Source organism: Erithacus rubecula, assembly GCF_903797595.1.
Source record: "Erithacus rubecula genome assembly, chromosome: 14".
Lineage (NCBI taxonomy): Eukaryota > Metazoa > Chordata > Aves > Passeriformes > Muscicapidae > Erithacus > Erithacus rubecula.
The window spans coordinates 13,669,787-13,689,588 of NC_136666.1; the positions used below are offsets into that span (position 1 = coordinate 13,669,787).

A 19,802-nucleotide genomic window follows, 5' to 3' on the forward strand; every position below is an offset into this window, starting at 1 on the left:
CCCAGAAAAACTCGCAAACTGGGTTCACACTACACCCTCCTTGCTAAGCTGAATCCCTAGGAAACAGCATTAAGAGGCTTGTTTTTAGCATGAGTTGGTTTTCCTCTTGAGTATGGAAAAATGCTTGTCTGAAATCCAAAGATTTTCCTCAGAGATAAGTTCTTCCCAGGCCAAGCTGGGGAGCTGTGGGCTGGCACAGCCCATGTGAGCGCCAGCAGAGCCCCGGGGAGCCTTATCGGCCTGCCCAGGGAAGGGCCAGCACTGCCCGCAGCATTCCTCACGGAATTCCTGTCAAAAGGCACAGATAAGGCTATGCCTCATCACCATCCAGCCGTGTAAGGCACCTCTGGTCGCTGCCTAACAGGAAACCACATTTTCCTGTTCTTCTTTGTCTCTTAAAACATCATCTTTCATAACAAGAAAATTACTTTTGTTTTAACCTTCTGCTTTCAAGATCCTCCATTGCTCACCACCATTCCTGTTGTCACCCACTCACTACTGCAGTAACTTGGCCTTTGATTACTTTAATCACCAGTCCTTACTCCCCCTGTTCTTCTACACTCTTGATTAAAATGACTCTGCTTTGCAGCTTCTCCATTACGGTGATAAAGGCTCGTTAGCCTGTGGGAGCACAGTTTATCTGTCTCCATCAGTATTATCCCTTTGTCTCCTCACAGCCCTCTGTTGGAAGCCATTGATTTAGCGTTTGATACTTGCATAAGGTCTGAGTTGAGGACAGTCTTTTGTTCTATGCTTATTCCATGCTCAAGTGTGACTCTTAATTTGTATCACAGATAACAAGTAATAATCTTCAGGCAATAACTCCATGAATTTGTTTCCCTTCTCTTTAAGTCCTCTAATGACTGAGTTACACACCTGGAGGATAAAGAAGTCCTTGCTCTATCTGACACAGCAACACAAAACAGTCAGGAAGCACAGCCTGAGAATATAGAGGTGCACAACTACACGAAGCACTTCCTTCACTCTGTATGTAAAGAAGCCACTGCTGTGGTCAAGACCCACAAGCATAGATGTACCTCAGAAGCAGAGCAAAAGCTGAGAAAACTACACATTCTTAACAGCATTGATAAACCAGACTTACAACAGGTTGTTTATGCTTGACCTGGACTCAGTTATATGCACTGCTCTTGTTCGTGGCTTCCCAAATCAAACCCCACCCTCCAGTACTTTCAGTGCCATGAGGTTTAGTCTAGAACAACAATCCTTCAGATGTCCTACCCTAAAAAGACATATTGACTTCTGGTTTGAATTTAACTGCAGTAGGTACAGGACCCCTAGAGTAACCTCCCTATAAAAATAAGAGGGCACTTGGGTGCTTCCAGTGTCCTGCTCACACAGCCCAAGGCCAGCACCTCAGCTGCACAGGAGAGTCAGATAAGGAGTCACATCCACCCACTACAGGCTCCTCCTCACCCACACCATGCCCAGGTCAAATGCAGGGAGGTTCCTGCCCCTGCTCCTTCTCCCCTTTGCAATGCTATTCAAGTTGCATGAAGCAATTTTCATGTGAAGTTAAATGGAAAGGATTCAGAGAGATCTACTCAGATTATAAACTTTTGCATTCAAACTAATGTTTTAACTGCCAAAATATTTCAAAGTATACAGTGCTTTAGTTTTTTTAGAAAGATGTTATAGGAACTAGAATACACAAGGCCTCTAGGAATTCATATCCACTTTCTCTTAGTTTACCTTTTCTCCTTCTCCAGCTGGTTTGCTTTGCCTTCTAAAATTTATTTTAGTCATAAAACCAACAAGTTATCTGGACTTTCATAAACTTTGCTAAAACTGGAGAGTAAAATGTATTAGTTGCCATAGCACTAGTGAGGAGTTGCTGGGTCAGGATGTAGAGAACTTCTGTTGTTCTGTCTCATCATTTGCATCAGAAGTTCAGCCATCTGTTATTAACTATTCAACAACAGTCTTGCTTGTTAGCACTGGTGCTTGCTATTTAAGCCTCCCCACCTTCAGCCCTTTTGAAAATCTCCTAATTAATGTGGAAATTCATCTGAGCGCTCTGTTATCTTTCAGGTAGGATGACCACCATTACTTAAACTTGAATATTGGCCAATATTCTCCTTTCTCACCAAGGAAAAAAACACACACTTATGCAGACATCAACCTCTAGAAGCAGCAGCTTTATTGTTAGCCATCAATTTGAAAAGGATTTCATCAGACAGTAGATGATGTGGCTGAACTCCAAGACAGGCTGTATCCCTCCCATTCAAGCACACTCCACTATACATTATCTTCCCCAAGTTCCACAGCATCCCTCAATCTTCTTCATCCTGCCTTCTTGATATTGCAAAACAAAAGTTTTGTAATTTTATATCAGAGGACAAATGGCTTAAATTCAACCATGTGTTGCTAACAAGAAAACACTGCCTTTTATCCTCTGACAGAATCTGAAATGTTTGTCTACTTGCTACATACATAAACAAAAACCTAGTTATCCATTTTCAAGCTTAGAATTTTGGAGTTAAAGGCATTTTACCTTATCTTGACTCCACTATCTTCATTTAAATCTGCATGACCTAAAGAAATATACTGACTTTCTCTGAGTCTTATCCTAGGAAAGCAGGCCAGTCTTGTTGCTCCTCACTCATCACACCCTCAGAAGAGGGTGGGAGGCTGTACAGTGACAAAAGGGAACAATGCATCTGTTTCTTTTACTGCTCCTAAAACTCTTCACAAAAAAAAAAAAAAAATCAGTACTATGAGGGGCAAGGAAGAGACCTTCAGCAGGAAGTTCTTGTTTCACTCATTTAACACCCTAACATATGCTAAGAGCACTCTGTTCACAGGTACAGCCAGCAAAACTTAGATCCTCAAAAGTGATAAGGAGGAAGAAAATCTTGAAAAATACTTATGTGGAATATGGAAAGAATTTCAGTGCATCAGAAGACTAAGCCATACACCTCAATAACAAGGCAGTATTTTCCAGGCTGGTCTGCTTTCATGATGACAAGCAGACCTGCAGTCTGTTACATGCACTGGCAATGTCAGTGCAGCAGAACACAGCTCAGAGACAGGACAGGCTAAGATGCCTTCTCAGACTAAAAGGATGAGAGATGTGGTAGATACAACCACAAATGCATAGGATAGATCCAGTATAATGCTGGGGGGTTTAGAGACCCAAAATAAGAACCCAGTGTCATTACTTCTGGTTCCAAAGAGAATGATGCAACTGAACAGTCTAGAAGTGCCTGAAAAGGTTTTCCTTTCAGCATGTTCAGGAAAATTCTCCATTACAGATATCTGGCTTCACATGTGAAGGCTTGGAGCAATACATCCAGGGCAGCTTTCTGACTATCAGACCATATCAACTTGAGAGGTTTGGTTCAACTCCAACAAGTATGTGAACACTGATGGCATAACTCAGCTCAAGATAAATACAGTCATGGGGAAGAACTGTTAAATACATTTTCTGCCTATATGCAAGGCACTGCACCTCCTAATGCCACTAAGCTGCAATTTTTTCCCCAAAAATAACTGAAAAACAAGAAAATATGAAACAAACGTAAGAGTGCAAATGCACTGATAATAATAAAGCTTTTAAAGAGCATTCACAGGGAGAAGAGATAGAAACACTCAAGAATTCAATAATTTTATTTTAATGGACAAGACATTAAACATAATAGTAAGCAGGTTAAGTAGGAGCTGATATTCCTACAACTTTATTACAACATCATGTCAGTTAGAAATCACACCTACAAGCTGAAAACTTCTGCAGCACTGCTGCTAGAACAGAACTAGCTATCAGGGTAATTTAAAAAGCACACAGGAAAAAAAAAAGCACAGGACTTGTTTGTAAGTGTCCTCATGTGAGGAATGTAGATTAAGAATTCCATTATTTTATCTGAAATACAGAAAAAGACAAAACAAAAAGCCCAGAGCAAACTATTTTCATAGCATCTGACCTCTCCTACTGCAGTTTCTTATTGTATTCACCTTCTCTTTGTGCTACTTGATCTCCCAAAACTTTGATGTTAGAAACCATTCATTGTCATCTAAGTGGTGGGTAATTTATCTTGTGGAACTTTGTCAGAACACGTTTGACCACCCAAAATCCTCCTAGCTAACAAGGCTACCTCCAGCTTCAGTAGGTTTCAGTATTTGCAGTCCAAATTATTCAGAGGGTGGGGTGGAGTGAGAGGCATAAGGCTAACAGACCAAAGGCAGAGACTGTACTTCTTCCTGAGAAATGCAAGGAGCTCTGAGAGATGAAATTGGTGATGGTGGAGCAACATGAAGCTCCTCAGGTCATTTTTCCATTGCTATTAACCTTCACCCAAAACGCCTGCCCTTAAGTGGTTAAACAGTAACCTGCAAAAGTAAAAAAGTTACAAAGGAGACAATATATGCTTCCCATCTAAAAAAAATTCTGGGAGAGTGGCCAGGCCATAAAATTGTTTTTAAATTTTATTTGGGAGGATAAATGAGGACATTACAACTCTCAAGCTGTGTAAGAGACTGCACACTTTAAAATGGACACCAGAGCCTACTATGCAATTTTGAATGCATAAAACAAAAGAACATTTTTGATAGTTTTATAATAGAACTGTGTCACACAGCACAATTCAGCTATTTACAAGTTTCCACACTGTAAGACATGTTATTAAAGCTGTAATAGTCTTCTGGTACTTCAAATAATAAAACATTACATAGGGTCAAAACTGAAAGGCTTAACAGAATTTCAGCCAAGAATCTGGTTTGCCTCCCTCTTCCCTAATATATGGTAATTTTCCACATAGCAAAATGGCAGACTCACATACTTAAAATTTAATCTATCCAATTATGAAATTTCACTTTGTCCTCTCCAAAATTCCTTACTGCGTTACAAAGCAATGCTTCAGTGATTCAAAGCCAATATTCCCACACAAAACATGAGAGTACACTAGTGGAATGATTCCTCCTGCCATGCCAGGAAGTGGGCAGCCAATGTCAGTAAGCTCACTTAAATTAGAGGTCTTGTACTTTTCAGAGGAAAATCAACAAGCTCTAGACACAAGATATATACATACATATAGTAATGCAAGTACTTGGTCAGAGCAACACTCACATTTTTAGAGAACAAGTTTGCATAACAAGCAATGGATAATCCTCAATTCTGCATTGAGTTCAGTATAATATTAATTACCTTTTTATACCATGTAGTTGAGCAACCAGTAAGATGCTAATTAAAAATACATATTTTTATTGCTCCCAAAGCTGACATATTTGCATCAACTTCATTTGCCCCAAGACAAACAAGTAGTGGCAAAGGGCTGATAATGTTTCATGCATCGTTTCTAGCAGAAATCAAAATACTGTAATAGTTTCCTCCTGCTGGAGGAAAAAAAAAAGAAAGAGGAGAGAGAAACTTGACCTACATAACAAGGCACAGAAGAAACTCAGTTAAGCTTCGGGGTGTTTTTGGGAGGGGGAAGAGGTTTTTTTTCTCATAACAATAAGGAGTCAAACAGTTACATATGGCAACACTAACTACAACTGCTAGCACATCTGACACTAAACTACACGTCTCACTTTTAAGGATTAAAAATCCTCCCCTCCTGTTCCAGGACACTCAATACTCTTGCCCTAATGAATTAACAGAGTTAATTTTCAGGCTGTCTATTACTTTCCTTTAAGGGAACGTTAAAAAAGGAAAAAGAAACACCAACCCCCGACTCACAGAAATGAAGCCTTTCATAGGCTCAGTACACGGAAGGAAAGGAAGAATGTCTGGTTCGGGTTTCTAAAGGAACTGTTTACAGACTCTACCGGAGAGGCAAACTTTGGTCCAGTTTAGCATAGGTGGATTCCAAATCACCTTTGTCAGACAAACACCGCCAACAGCTGCCGAGCACTCGTAGTTACGCAGCTGGAAGTTGCTTCACGCCCGGGCAGCCTGTCGGGGCCGGTGCCGCCGGCCCTGCAGCCTCCCCCCGCCGCTCCGCACACCGGCCCTACACACCTTGTCCGCTCCCGCAGCGAGCCCCGCAGCGCCGGCGCGGGCGGCGGGCGGCCCGCGGCATCCTCCACAAAGGAGGCAGAGTAGGGGCGCGCATAGCAACAGGCGCGGCCGCCCATTGGCCCCGCCGGGCGAGCGCCGGCCCCTCGGCCCGGCCCGGCCCCCGCGCCCGCGCCAGGTGAGCGGAGCGGGGCGGGCCCGGCGGAGCCCGGCACCGGGCCCGGGCTGAGCGGAACCGCGGGGCACCGGGAGCGCCTGTCCCGAGCGCCGCCGCGGGGCCTCTCGGAGGGGATGCCCAGGGACGGCGGCTCCGGGGCGCGCTGCCGCTGAAACGCGAAATGCCGTGTCTGGGCACCGCGCCCCCCGCAAGGAAACAATCCCTGTCAGAGCCGCTGGCGCGCTGCTGTCTGTGCGCTGGCACCGCACACGGAATGTTCCCGCACGGCACCGCTGCGAACAGCGAGCCCGAGCTGCGGTCTGCGAGGTGATGAATATTCACATCTGGAGTGGAAAAAAGCCGCCAGCCCTCCTGCCAGCCAGCACCAGCCAACTTCCCACTGCTCTTTTTCCACTGCTCAACGCTCGGGAGTGGCTCGGCTCCTCATTCCGCCGACCCTCCTGGAGCACACGGGGGGAGCAGCATCTCGCACCAGCTCTCCTGGCACTGCTTCTTACTTCAGTATTGTTACTAAATAGTTCTTACTTCAGCATTTGTAATGGGCGCTTCTGAGGACTAATGAGGTTGTTTCAAGAGACTAGTCTCAAAACAGCATGTACTATTCTAGATGTAGTCTAAACAACGTACTGACTACGTTAAACAACTTCACCCAGTTCTGACGTATTTACAAGTATTAAAGTCAGATGACAGTCACCATATTAACATAATCTGCAAAAAACCTATCTCACTCTCAGCCTAACCACATCACAAAGCAAGACTAAAACCCTTGTTCTCTAATTAGATACCATGAAACTATGAAAAGTCTGGATCAAACTAGACTACACAACCACATTCAAAATCCAGTACCACTCACTAACCCATTCAAGAGCATGGAAAACATGCCACTTCACTAAATGACTTTTCCCCACTCACATTTTATATACCAGTATCATTTAGCTGTGGTTGCAAGAAAACACAAGTCTATACAACATTTTTAAGTAGACATTTTACCCAAGGAAGGTCAGATACCTTTTAGCAGTTGGCCCATTCAGAGATCTCACATACAGATAGCACCTTAGAGAGTTAGATGCAAAACATACCATTTCCTTAGTCACTGACATTCAAGCTTCCTGTATATTTTACCTATTTGCTTTCCAAGTATTTTTCCTTCATGGAACATTTAGTTCTACAAAAATACCATCATTTACACAGTTGTCTGAAAAAGCAATTTCATGTTTTCTTAATCGAGCAACTACCTAGCCTTTGAGAAAAGTACTCAGACAATTTTCTGTGAAATAATTATGCAGTATCTACAGGAGGAATGGGAGGGATAAGAAATATTCATCACATAAGTAAACAAGGTATGTTTAGAAGTTTTGCTAACAAGAGGCAGGAGCAAAAACACTTGAGTCAATTCCCACGAGGGCCAGCAGAGACAGCATTCAGGAGCCACCAGGTGTTTTCACAGGCCAGCCAACAATGTTTTAGTGATGAGCAGCCGTTCCTTGGTGATGGGATACCTACCCACTATACTGCTCCTGAACAGTCCCCCCACACTGGGCTTCTGCAGCGCAACTGCAAAGATCCTTTTCACATTAGATATTCTTCAAATACAGCAAAAGTAGGACAGCTTGTTGACACTCCAGCTTTTAAGCTTACAGTCCTAAACCAGCTGTAGGTACATAGAGCTCAGCTCAGTGCCTATTTGTGGATGAACATCCCAGAAGTGAAAGCATCTGGCCTAATAACATACTAAATTTATAAACTGCAATATTAGAAATTCTACCAAAACAATACCTACCTTGAAGCACATTATTCATTTATTGGATCTCTTATGCTCCCAAAAATTCCAGAGGCACGAGATACTTTACATGAGAATAAGGTAGCACACAAAGGTATACATAAGATTTTATCCTAAGCTGCATCCTTCATAATCATACTATTACTATCCTCACAGTTCTAACATTGTGCAAAAAGACAAGCAATAATCAAGATAACCAGACTGTATTTTAACCCAGCTTCTGCCACACATAGAAATAGCACTTCTACAAATAAAAAAGGTGAGGTCTTCATAACAATGGACTTTATCCCAACGCTTTGGGAGTAAGCAGTCCTACACACTCCATAAAACAGGAAATCAGAGCCAAGTATGGTTCTCAATATCAAGTTAATTACATATCAATTCAGAGGCACTTGCCAATAGACATAATTGGCATCACCCTACATTATAAAAAACACCCAACTTCAACCCTTGAAGGGCCATGCCAAAGCACAGGACATCTAGTAATGAGCCAGCTCAGAATAACTTTAGCTCAGATTCCAGCCCTGCCTGTGCAGGAAAAGAAAGGTGGGCATGTGACCCCCTAAGGAGCAAAGCCTAAGTGACTCCACAGCACCTTATGTTTACACAGCCTAGTCATGGAAACAAGCTAAAAATAAAAGTACACTTCTACTAACACATCCCTTCCTTGAAACAAGCATTTTGGATTGAGTTACTAATTTGCAGAACACAAAACCACCAAGTGCTCCCATGTATACAGTCTTATTCCCTTTCTCCCAGTACAGATGCTTGATTCCTGAGAACAAAGCTGAGGTCAGCTCTTGAAGCTTGCAATGCATGCTAAAGAGATGGTCAGATATACCACTCACACTCTGTGTACAGTTTTCCTTTTCTGATGTTTAAACTCAAATTTCTGAAGTGAGAAAGGCTACATACAGTGTACAGTACACCTAGAGAAGATGAAAGCATCAGATGCCAACAGGCCCACGAGGATCAGATGCTAACAGTCCCACTATGATTTTTAAATCAAACAAACAAAAATTAAAAGAAAAAAAAATCAGTATGCAACAAAGCTGCTCAAATTTCATACTAGAAACTTACACAATAATGAATTTCACCAGCTTAAAAAAAAGCATCCTAAAACATTTATAAAAGGCCACTACATCTTCTCAACATGAGGATGGGATGAAAGAACATACAATGCATATCAAGCACCATAACTTTTACCTCTGGTGGATCCAAAATACTTTCTCATATAAAGTTGTTAATTCAGTGAGGCTCTCATAGGAAGCATCCAAAGGCAGCACAGCAACAGCCAGTCATGACTGGCCTAAGTTTAGTGAACTTACCTGCTAGATGCAAGATGAGCCAGGTGTGCATTCCAGCACTTTCACATTGAACTTTGCCTTCAGACATTTCCACTATTACCAGCTATTCTTCCTGTTTCACCTGCATGACCTAGCTATTTGGTTTTACTCCTCAGAGGGGTCCTCCACACCTTCTTTATGTTAGTACAGTGCAGGCAGCTACACTGTGAGTACTGCTGCTAGTACAGCTATGGTAGCAACCATCAGCCAGGCCCATGCTCCAATTCTAGCTCTCCAGAAACTGTTTCTCATGCTTTCCCCACAGTAAACAAAATTCCTCTGGCGATTCAAATAGTATGTGCTTCAAAAGGAAGAAGCTGTCTCCCCTCAAATTAAAACAAAGCAAAATCATAACCTTTTGCTAAAAGGCAACTGAAGTGGGGAAACTTGCATAGAAAATATACCTGAAGCTCAATTTTAAAGACATTTACAGCAGAGAAAAAATGGTTTACTTTTGAGCAGCATGAGTGCTGATATCATTCCCTTCAACCTTACTGCATTTCCAGTCCATGCTGATCTTCAATTTTTTCCCTGTTCAGTTCCTATTGATAGGAAGCTCCTTTTTAATTACACATCACTGTAATAGTTACTGAAATTCTCCCCTTTTTAAGCAACTGTTCTCTCCCTACCCTCAAATTCACCTACTTAATCAAAATTTAATAAATATACAACAAGTGAACTGAAGTCTTAAAGATTCAGAAGTTTTAAAGAGTCAGATCTAACACACAAAGGAACTTGACAGAAAGCTACACATTAAAAAAATCATCAGCCCAATATATCAAAACTTTGCTCTCTGTTAACACAGAGTTATGGCACATAGCCATCACAGACATTTACTCAGATACTGCTCTTACACACCCTTTCTGCCCCCCCAAGCCTGAAAACAAAGCCTTCCACCAAACTTGCTGACCTGCCTGGAAGTGAGTTTGAGGCATGGTTTGTTTCACTTGCTGGGCTGGTGCCCTGGCAGGGAATCAAGGAGAACAATACCTGGCAGGGGAGAAGGGCTTCCCATTGCTCTGGAAAAAAAGTGTGCTAACCACAGCAGCTCTTCCTGCACCTCTCCTTCTCCTTCCCTTGTCCCTCAGAAGAAACCAGCTGACACTCTACCACCTCCCATGGTGGTGCTGACTGTGCTGAGGATATGGGATAATGCTTGCCACCTTCAATTCCACTGAAGTTCTCTCACTTTTTGCCCTTCCTGCCCCCATTATGCAAAACAACAAGATGGTACTTGCACAGCATCCTGAGAAAGAAGCTTGATTTGTGGCAGTACAGAGAAGTGTGAAATATGCCCTAGAAATCCTGAAGGCTCAACAGAGGGCAAAAGGAATCCCTGCATATAACAGCAAGCACCATTAAGAGGTTAAACTACCACATGCAGTCACCTGCTCATAGACTCCCTAAAGTAGTTCACTATCCAAAATGGACTTTTACCAACCTGGCTGCCAGGGCTCTTAATGGAAAAAAGATCACTAACTTGTGTAATGTAAAGCAGATGACATTGCTCATGTGCAACCAGAGAGTCCTTATTTCAGATATAATCTCCCTTTTTTATGCCTCAGAAGAAAATCCAACTTGTTTTTTTCCTTAGAAAAAGCCAACAGGTTTGGGAAATGCATTGATCATTGCATGCCTGCCCATGTAAAGAAATGGGGTCAAACCAAAATAAATGTGTATGGGGGGGAAGAGCTCCCCTTACTGCTCTTGAGGAAACAAGGTTGTTCAGAAGATTTCTCAGTGAGACTATTTTGTTTGCCTTTAGTCATTATAAGGACACTTCCAATCAGCACAGACATGAAAGTGTCATCAGTATTTCATGTATGCAGAGTGCTTCCCTCCCTGTGTGTTCAGCTGCCTCACACACAGCTCCCTCTCCAAATTATCCTCAAGAACATCCTCATGCTCCCCTATTACATCTTTGCATTTTGAGTCAATGTGATGCTGCAATACCATCCCAGACAGCAACATGAACCAGCTTTGGCCCCAAAGCTAGCATGAAAAATCACAAGCCAAAGAACTAGTCAGGCCCATTTAACATAGAAGGAAATGTATTAGTACAAATGAGTCAGTTTAGACTTGGTCAGATTAACTCTGAATTGTTAAGATGGAGAATTTTCATTACCTACAACTCAATTATACTGTTTAGAAGTAGCCTTATTAAAAAATAATAAAAAAAAATCTCTTCCAATATTAGTACAGTTCTGATTGCAGAACAAGAATAACTCGTGTGGCTTCAGCCACGTGCTTGTAGCTATAGTCATGCCACCCTGCACGAGACCAGCAGAAAAAGGAATAGGTAATGAAAGCCAAGTCTTCCAAAGTCCAGCTGCCTACCCAGGTACAAGAGGCAGCCTTCTGTATTTGCATTCATCCTTAATTGCCTACTTCAGTCTCAGCACTGGTAGTACAAAGGTAACCATGCAATCATACATGCACTTCTAAAACAATTTTAAAATAAAATTCTGTCTAAATATTAAATTTAAATGACCTGCAAAGACTGAACAACTTACCACCTTCTTGAAAGACAATGATGTGAGACACTTTCAAGAATCTAAAAAACATGATTTGTCAACTATCACATTGGAATGGAGATAATTACCACTATAGTTACAGTTAAACTGAAAGACCTCATGAACTAAAAGAATTACCTTAAGCTCATTGCTGAGAAGATAAAAGGTTATGGCTATTTTTCTACCAGTAAATGGCTGCTATTAGTAGAAGCTTGTCACAATAACAAAGAAACATTTTATAAACAGTGAAGCAGACAGAGCAAGTTCTTTTAACAAATGTCATATAGCTGGTTTGTTCTCGTCAGTTACTCTGTTTTCACAGAAGACTTCTAATTTTAATAAGTGGAATTTCATTTGGCAGCAAACTCTTGTCTCTCATGAGAATCTGTATTTATAAATGTTAGCTTATTTTTAAAATAATTTAGAAGCTGGCAGACCTCAGATCCAATAATAGTGTCAACACTGCCCTTAACAAAGTCCAATCTAATATGCTTCACCCCAGGGATCTGATCTGGCATGCCAAAGTTTCTCACTTCAGCAAGTAAAGAATATGGCCAGAAGGGTCAGTCTATACATTGCAAGCCTATGGGCTTGGCATATCCACAATCCCCAAAATATCCACCTAAATGCCACTCCAGCAGCATCTGTTTTGGCAACAGCTAAAGGCAGCTAGAATGGACAACACCAAGCAAACTACAAAAAAATGGTAAAGTTGTTACTGGGATCACTCTCTCCAAGAAACAAGTATGGCATGAAGAGCTCTCACTGCTGAACAACGATAAAAGAACCCTTCCAACCCAAGAATACTTTTACAACAGGATCACTTGCCTTGCTGTCAATAGCTAGGTACAAATTGCCAAACAGGTAAGAAAACTGTCCTGTAAGCTGGCATTTCAAATTAAAACCTGATAATTTCCATTCTACAAATTAACATACTTTAATTTTTTTTGTGCCTAACATTTTTAAAAAGATAAGCACCTAAAAGCTAATAATTCTTCCAACTTAAATGTCTGAGAAATTTAACGGAGTTTATATTGCCATTTTTCTGGTGCAAGGATAGAGCTGTATTGAAAGCACCTAGACTCCACCCTCAATTAAAAAGAAAAGGCTTCTGTTCCTGTTCACTCATATCCTGCATCTATATATTATCAATTATCAGGATAAATCTGCTCTCCCCAAAGATTAGAGCCGGATGGCATCATGCTTCATAAATGGAATCTGAGAGCAGTACCTGTCAGTTTAGTTGGGTTGATGGGGTTTTTCACCCTCAACAGTTTTAGGTTTTCTCTTTTTGGGAGTAAGCATAGCTGTGGTTTATTTGACAGCAGAGCAGGTTCCCTGGCACACGCAGCGCTCGCACGTGCCCGCGGCACAGCCTGCTCAGCCCCGGCGCTTCCTGGGGCAGGCACAGCGTCAGCCCAGCTCATCAGCACCCAACCTGCACTTACCTGTGGCAAACCAGCCCCAAGCATTGCCCAAACGCCTCTGGAGTGACAACTCCACCGAGCAGGAAGCGGCTCATTTCCAGTTTATTACTTTGTTGACTGGCTGCATCATTCCGCTGTGGAAAAGTTTAAGTGCTTTGTGACATTTCACTGAGAAGATACTACAGAATTAAAGTGTCTGCATCACAGTTCAATACAGAACACTAAAACACCACTCATCCTTCTTCAATATATATTTTCACTTCCTAATCTGCATACTCTGTAGCACATAATCTTTGCTAAAAAGTTTTCCATGACATCTTCCCCAGTTAATATAGGGCATATTTTATGCTTACAAAAACAAGGGCCTTACCCACATCTCCTCAATTAACAACCAACTCCACAACTGAACACACTGGTTCAGCTCACTTCCCCCAGGTCCTCATCCTTCCTCCTAAGAATCTAAATTCCATGGCTGTTCATTAATCTCTCCTCCAGCTTTCCCCACAGATACATCCCAAAATGCCTCAGCTATGTTTCCCACAGGAGGCAGTAAACACACTTTTGCTGAAACAAGAGTTACCTCTTTCCATACCAACCCACCAAGTAATGTGGCAGAAGTCCCTTAACTCAGTTACTACAAACAGACCCAGAGGCACATATCCAAGTTTGACTTGCAAAGAAGGAAGAAGACAAAAAGCCATCTTCAGACTGCTTGTTCCTCTCTTGCAGACAGAAAGCAATTTCTGTAAATTAGGATAATCTCAAGGAGGGAATTAATGCTTCAGAAAGTAAGAGAGGACTGTTTTTTGTTTAGTTTGTAAGAGAAAACAAAATAGTCTCTACACAGTGAACATACATAGAGGAATAAACAAAACAAGGCAATAAAAAAGTAAGAAAAGACTAGAATAAGGTGATAAAAAACCAGCCAGCACACATTTAGAGACAAACAAGCTTGTCCTCCTCCTTTAACTGATCATTCATGCAATGAGGGGGAGGGAAGAGGAAGGAGCAATAACTCCCAGCTATTTAGAATATAGTAAAACTTTTGATGTCTTGTAACATTTCTACAGTAAAATATGACTATACTGTAGATTCATCTAAACCACAAGATTTTTTCCAGTTGTGCTCTAAGTACAAGTGTACTCTAAGAGTACATAATGAGCCTTCTGAGTTTGGCAGCAAGCTATCACCCTGACATTATGCAATGTTTTCATTAATGCTGATGGTGAAACAGTGTGTTTATACAGTTTATGAACAAAGCTGAGCTGGAAAACTTTGTAAGCACTCTGCTACAAAGTCTTATTCTGTCTTCCAAACTCAATAAACTGCTGAAGCGACCAGAAGTCATTAGAACGAAGTTCAATAGAAGCAAGAGCAAAGCTCTGCACTTGAGAAAGGAAACAGCAGTCCAAACACGCAGCATGAAGCAGCTGACTAGGCAGCTGTACTGCAGAAACCAAATCGTGATGATATCATGGATCAAAGCCAGGTAACCTGATATGTTGTTACTGCAGAAAGAAAAAAAAACCCCCAAAAAAACCCAACCAACCAAAACTAACCCCAAACTCAAACATTACTCCAAAAATATTGTATGTAAGAAAGGAGATAAAGAATTCTTCTCCCTAGCACCAGTGAATCTCCACTGAGGAAACATGACTGCTGTATTTTAAGATGCTTCAACACTTCACTTTAAGAACAGCAGCACAGGGAAGGTAAAGCTGAGCAGCAGCCATGAGTGTTTGAGTTACTGCATTCCCTAGACAGCACAGACTGTTCTGGGAATGTGCTCAGAGCAACCCCTGTCCTTCCACACTCAAACCCACCTGATGGCTACACCCTGAATATGCTCATGAGATACATCTGGGAATGCCCTGTGCCTTGGCATGGCAAAGGAATAACTCCACATTTTTACCTGCACTTTCAAAGTTCTCTTCCTGCTCTCCCTCACCCACAAAACTGCTCTGCAGGTTTGCCATGCAGAGCTCCATATTCCATCCTCTACATACTGCTCTTATGTATTACATATCTGTAATTTTCCAACTTTCTCTCCTATGGAGGGAGGTAAATACATTAGGGCCAAATCGCCATGTTTTCTTCATTTCTGTCCATCCCTCTCACTTTCTTAAATTTAAACATTCTGTAACACTTCCCACTGACAAAAATAATTGCACATTTAGATCTCCTCTTTCTTCTCTTGCATCACCCATCTTTGCTGGTGATAACCAGAACCTTATTGGTAGTTTAGCAAAGGTTAAACCATACCTCTCCCAACATGCCTGACCATTACAATCTCCAGTGCAGTGCTGAGTTAAATTCTAACCACAACTGCATCCCTCTGCTCCAAATCGATTCTGATATAATTACTTGTAAGAACAACAGCAACAAAAAAAACCCAACACATTGCAAGCCTGTTTAAAGTCTTCTTCTTTATGCTTTACCTGGGGTGTGAAAACTCAGTCTTGTCAGGATTTTGAGGCTCTGTGGAGAAGTGAAACCTGTGGCAAGCTGAGTGTCTGCTTGTCCTCTGCCCTTTGCTATTAATTTGGGACGATTGGAAGCAGGTGACTGCACACTTGACTGCTTGTGTGCTGTGGTTCAGCTGCTATGCAGAAAGCAGCACATGTAAACATTTGCATGAGTTGTGCCCCCCAAGAGCCTGTGTGGGCCACTCGTGGCATTTAGGCAGCACTTTCACAGCCCCCTTTGTGCATGGTACTGCTCTATTATATTAACACACAGTTAAGCTGAGGGATCCACTAAAATGGCTGGAGATATTCTCCCACATTTGGCAAGATCCATGATTATTTGAAGACTTTTGTTAATTAGCTTAGAAGAATTTCAAGACATAAGTTCTGAAGGATTTTGCCCCGTTCGTGGTAAACACTTTATAGTGTATAAGAATCTCAATGTATTAACTCCCAGCTTACAAGAAAAAAAGAAAAAAACCACAAAAAATACCCCAGCAACCTAATAACTTCGTTTCTGTAAAAATCTGGTTCCCTCTATACCAGATTAGTTAAAAAAAGGCATCTGATCACTTATCATACAGCAACTGAAAATGTTTCCAGTGTTCTAACTCCTTCTGCCTAAAAATTAAAAAAAGGAATACACAAAGGTCATGTAGGTGTTGAATTGCTAGATCAGAACATTTTAAGGCTGCAAATATTGACTAGGGATTTACCTGGCTATTTTGAAATATAATTTCAATTTCAATATAATATTTCACCCTGAAAGTAAACAGTTTTCAAACTTCAGGGTCTGGTATTAAAATCTAAAGATTCTAAAAACAACCAGCCTTGCTGCAGCAGATGGTGTGAAGGTTTAAGCAGTTAAGAAACAAGAAGGAAAGCAATGAGAAAGGCCCATTTCAAAACCATCATACTTAAACCCCATTAATTTACAATTGCTTCTGTACTATCTGTGCTATCATCACACCATATAATCCTTGCAGCACATACAGACAAGAAATCCACCCAAGAGTGGTCATGTATGCAGTGTCACTATTAGCAAACATGTCATTAACAAACCTAATTAAGATGTGTACGTCATGTAAGTGTTAGCATTTAATACACGAGTATCTGAGCTGTATAAAAGTGCTTCTCAAAACACCAAAGTGATTACAACAGAAATAGAACATGTTTTTAAACTGAAAGTGACCAGATAATCAATAGAGTCACCAAAACTTTAGGAAACATGGATTGTTTTTAATTAACATTCGGAATACTATGATAAGCACTCATAAGATTTTCTTCAAAAAATATCTTGCTTTAACATGAATCAATAATCACTGCTCCTGTAGATCAAAATAGAAGTAATGACATATTTCCAACTCTAGGGGCATCAGCAGCTGTTGCTATACGGCAAAAGAGCTCAAGTGTTATAAACATATACGTAGACAGCCGTCTTGATTTTTCTGTAAAACCAGATGTCAGTAATCCGATAAGATGTAACCAAATAATCGTGAAAATTTCCTATTTCACCATGCTTGTTATGGAATATCTCCATTGTAACTGGGGAAAAAAGCACTGTCAGTTTATAAAACAACACAGATGCAAGTTATGGTTATTTCCAGGGTGTTTTTCAGCTATATTTGGACATTTCTGTACATCTGCTGTCTTTGTCTGTCGATGCCCGATCTGCCTTTGACCGACTCTGGCCCAGCACTGCAGGACGGTGCCGAGGAGCCGGCTGTGTGTGACACACGAACTGCAGCATTCGCACAGCACAGGCACTGTCTGTCTGCCTTCCATCCAGCCAAGACAATGGGAAGCCGAAGGGCAGCCAGGACAGGGGGCTGTAACCCCCCTCCCGCATCCCACTCCCACGGCATTTCCCAAGCTCAGCCCGAGCACCTGGATTCCTTCCCAGCCCCCAAAATGACAGGGGAGGGGATAAGGAAACAGAGCGATAACATCGAAACCAAACACCGGGCTACGTCTAACCCGACAGACAAAACAAACAAAAAGAAATGCACCGATAAGGGGTTTACCTCGTTCCGGCTTCATCTTCCCTGGTGCCTCAGCGAGGTCCGGCAGGGCGGAGGTGCCGCGGGGCAGTGCCGTGCCGTGCCGGGCTGTGCCGTGCCGAGCCGTGCGGGCTGTCCCGGCCGCGCTGTGTCAGCCGCGGCCCCGCAGCGGGCACGGCGGGCGGGAGGCGGCCCCGCCGCTAGCGCAGCTGGGCCCGCGGGCGGGCGGCCGGGGGAGGCTGCGCGCCGGCGGCCTCTGCCCGCGCCCGGCCAGGCTGTCCTTCCGTGACACGGCGCCGCGCGGGGCTATTTATAACCTGCCGGGGGAAAAAATCCCACAACAACAGACCTCGGCTCACCCCCGGCCGCGCCGGCTCTGAGTCACCGCGGCCCCGGGCGACGGCAGCCCCTGCCGGAGTCCCCTCCCTCCTGCCCGCCCGCCTGCCCCGCGGAAGGCAGCGAGCGGCCCCCCGCCCGCCCCGTCACGGGCCGGCGGCTGGCGGCGGGGGGCTGCGCCGCACCTTCATGCCCGGCCCCGCCGCTGCCGCCCGGGCTGCCGGGCCGTGCCCCCGCGATGCGCCCCGGTCACACAGGCCGCCCCGCCCGCCGAGCGCTGCTCTCCATGGCTCTGCCTCCGGCCCTGCCTCCTCCTCCTCCTCCTCGCCGCTGACTAACTCCCCTCCTCTCCGCCGGGCACTCCCCGCCTCCCACCGAGCGGGGCACACACATCACAGCCCGGCGGCGGGCAGAGCGAAGCAGGGCAGGGCGAGCCAGGGCAGCGCAGCCCGGCCGGGGGGACCCGCCACGCTCAGCCGCCAACGGGGGCAGCGCGACCCCCGGCGCCAGGCCCGCGGGCCCCGCTGCGCGCCCGCCCCGCGCCGCTGCATCCCGCCCCGGGGCGGGCCCGCCCGGCCCACAGGCCCCACGTGCCCGCGGCCGCCAATGCCCCGCGCCGCTGCCCGCCCGCCGCTCCGCAGCTCGGTTGTCACGGCAACAGCGCGGCTCGGCCCGGCCCGGTCCCACCCGGGAGCGCGGTGCCCGCTGCCCCGGGACACCCGTGCCCAGCGCTGCGAGCGGTGCCGCTGGCTCTGCATAAACCCTTCATCCAAACCCCCCACCGAGCGTTTTGTCTGTCCGCCCCGGGGAGGGGAGCGGCCCTCGCTCACTCACCGGGCTCCGACGGGGCCTGGCGCGGGCGAGGGGCGCCGTCAGCGGCTCACACGCGGCCTCCGCGCTGGCTCTGTGTGCCCGCAGGAGCCCGAGGCCGCCGGGGTTTAAATAAATGTACGTGTGCATGGGCGGCCGCAGAGCGGCGAGCCAGGTGTGAAGTGCCCGCTCCGCCCGGGCTGCGGGGCGGGAGCAGCTCGGTGCTCGGCGCTCACTTCACACTGATAACTACATTGTGCCGAGGAACAATGGAGTCAGCTGGGCTGAGGTTACATAACCGCCTTAATCCAGCCGAAATTCAGGTTTCCCTGGAAGGGACGGGCCGTCCCCACATCAGGCCTGCCTGGTAAAGCAGGTCGGGACAGGGGCTGCCGAGACCCCAGCTGTAGGCGCAGTGCCAAACGCACCGCGGAAAACGGGGAATCAACTCGCCCTGGGGATGGGGCTCCCTCTTCACCGGGGACACAGATCCCGGCCGGCTAAAGCAGAAGAGAGCAGAAAGATCTGCTTGAAAGGGGGAGCTGTACTGCAGATGAGCTGGAATGTCAACGCACGGCTCACCTGGAGACTGCGCCACAGCCAGGGCAGGCCCCCTGTGCAGCTCTGTTGCTCGGATTTGACAGTGTTTGTCATGCTTCCAGATGGTCCCATAGGCGGCATGACACGGCCACATCCCCAGTCGTTACACTGGTAATTCCTTCCACTCTGATAGTTTACAAACATCTTATAGCCAGAGCCCTACGGGAGGCACTCACTCCCTACAAGAAGGTGACTTATACATACACAATTCTTCCCCCTGTGCACGGCCTAACCAGCTCCTGATTCTTTCTAGTGGGATTCCTGCACAAGTGTGTACATCTGGGCTCTGCATAGCCACTCTTTTCTCAAAGCTGGCCAAGCAGCCACTAGAAGTATTGCAACGAATGTAAAGTTCCAGAACAACTCCGTTCTGCAC

At 44.6% G+C, this 19,802-nt stretch overlaps 1 protein-coding gene across 3 annotated transcripts in view; it reads right to left on the reverse strand.

The window, feature by feature from the left end:
* ATOSA (atos homolog A) overlaps positions 1 to 17,863 on the reverse strand; it is a 45,835-nt gene extending 27,972 nt beyond the window's left edge. For 2 of the 3 annotated variants that reach the window (XR_013775875.1, XM_079318077.1), the window contains exon 1: positions 5,975 to 6,044. Coding sequence is in view for 2 of the 3 variants with exons in the window: in XM_079318077.1 (XP_079174203.1) it covers positions 5,975 to 6,035 (61 nt within the window). In the remaining variant the exon portion in view is untranslated. Of the gene's footprint in view, positions 1 to 5,974; positions 6,045 to 17,704 lie in introns of those variants that run through there. The other variant, XM_079318078.1, reaches the window with a different exon arrangement.
* Between the last annotated feature and the right edge of the window lie 1,939 nt (positions 17,864 to 19,802).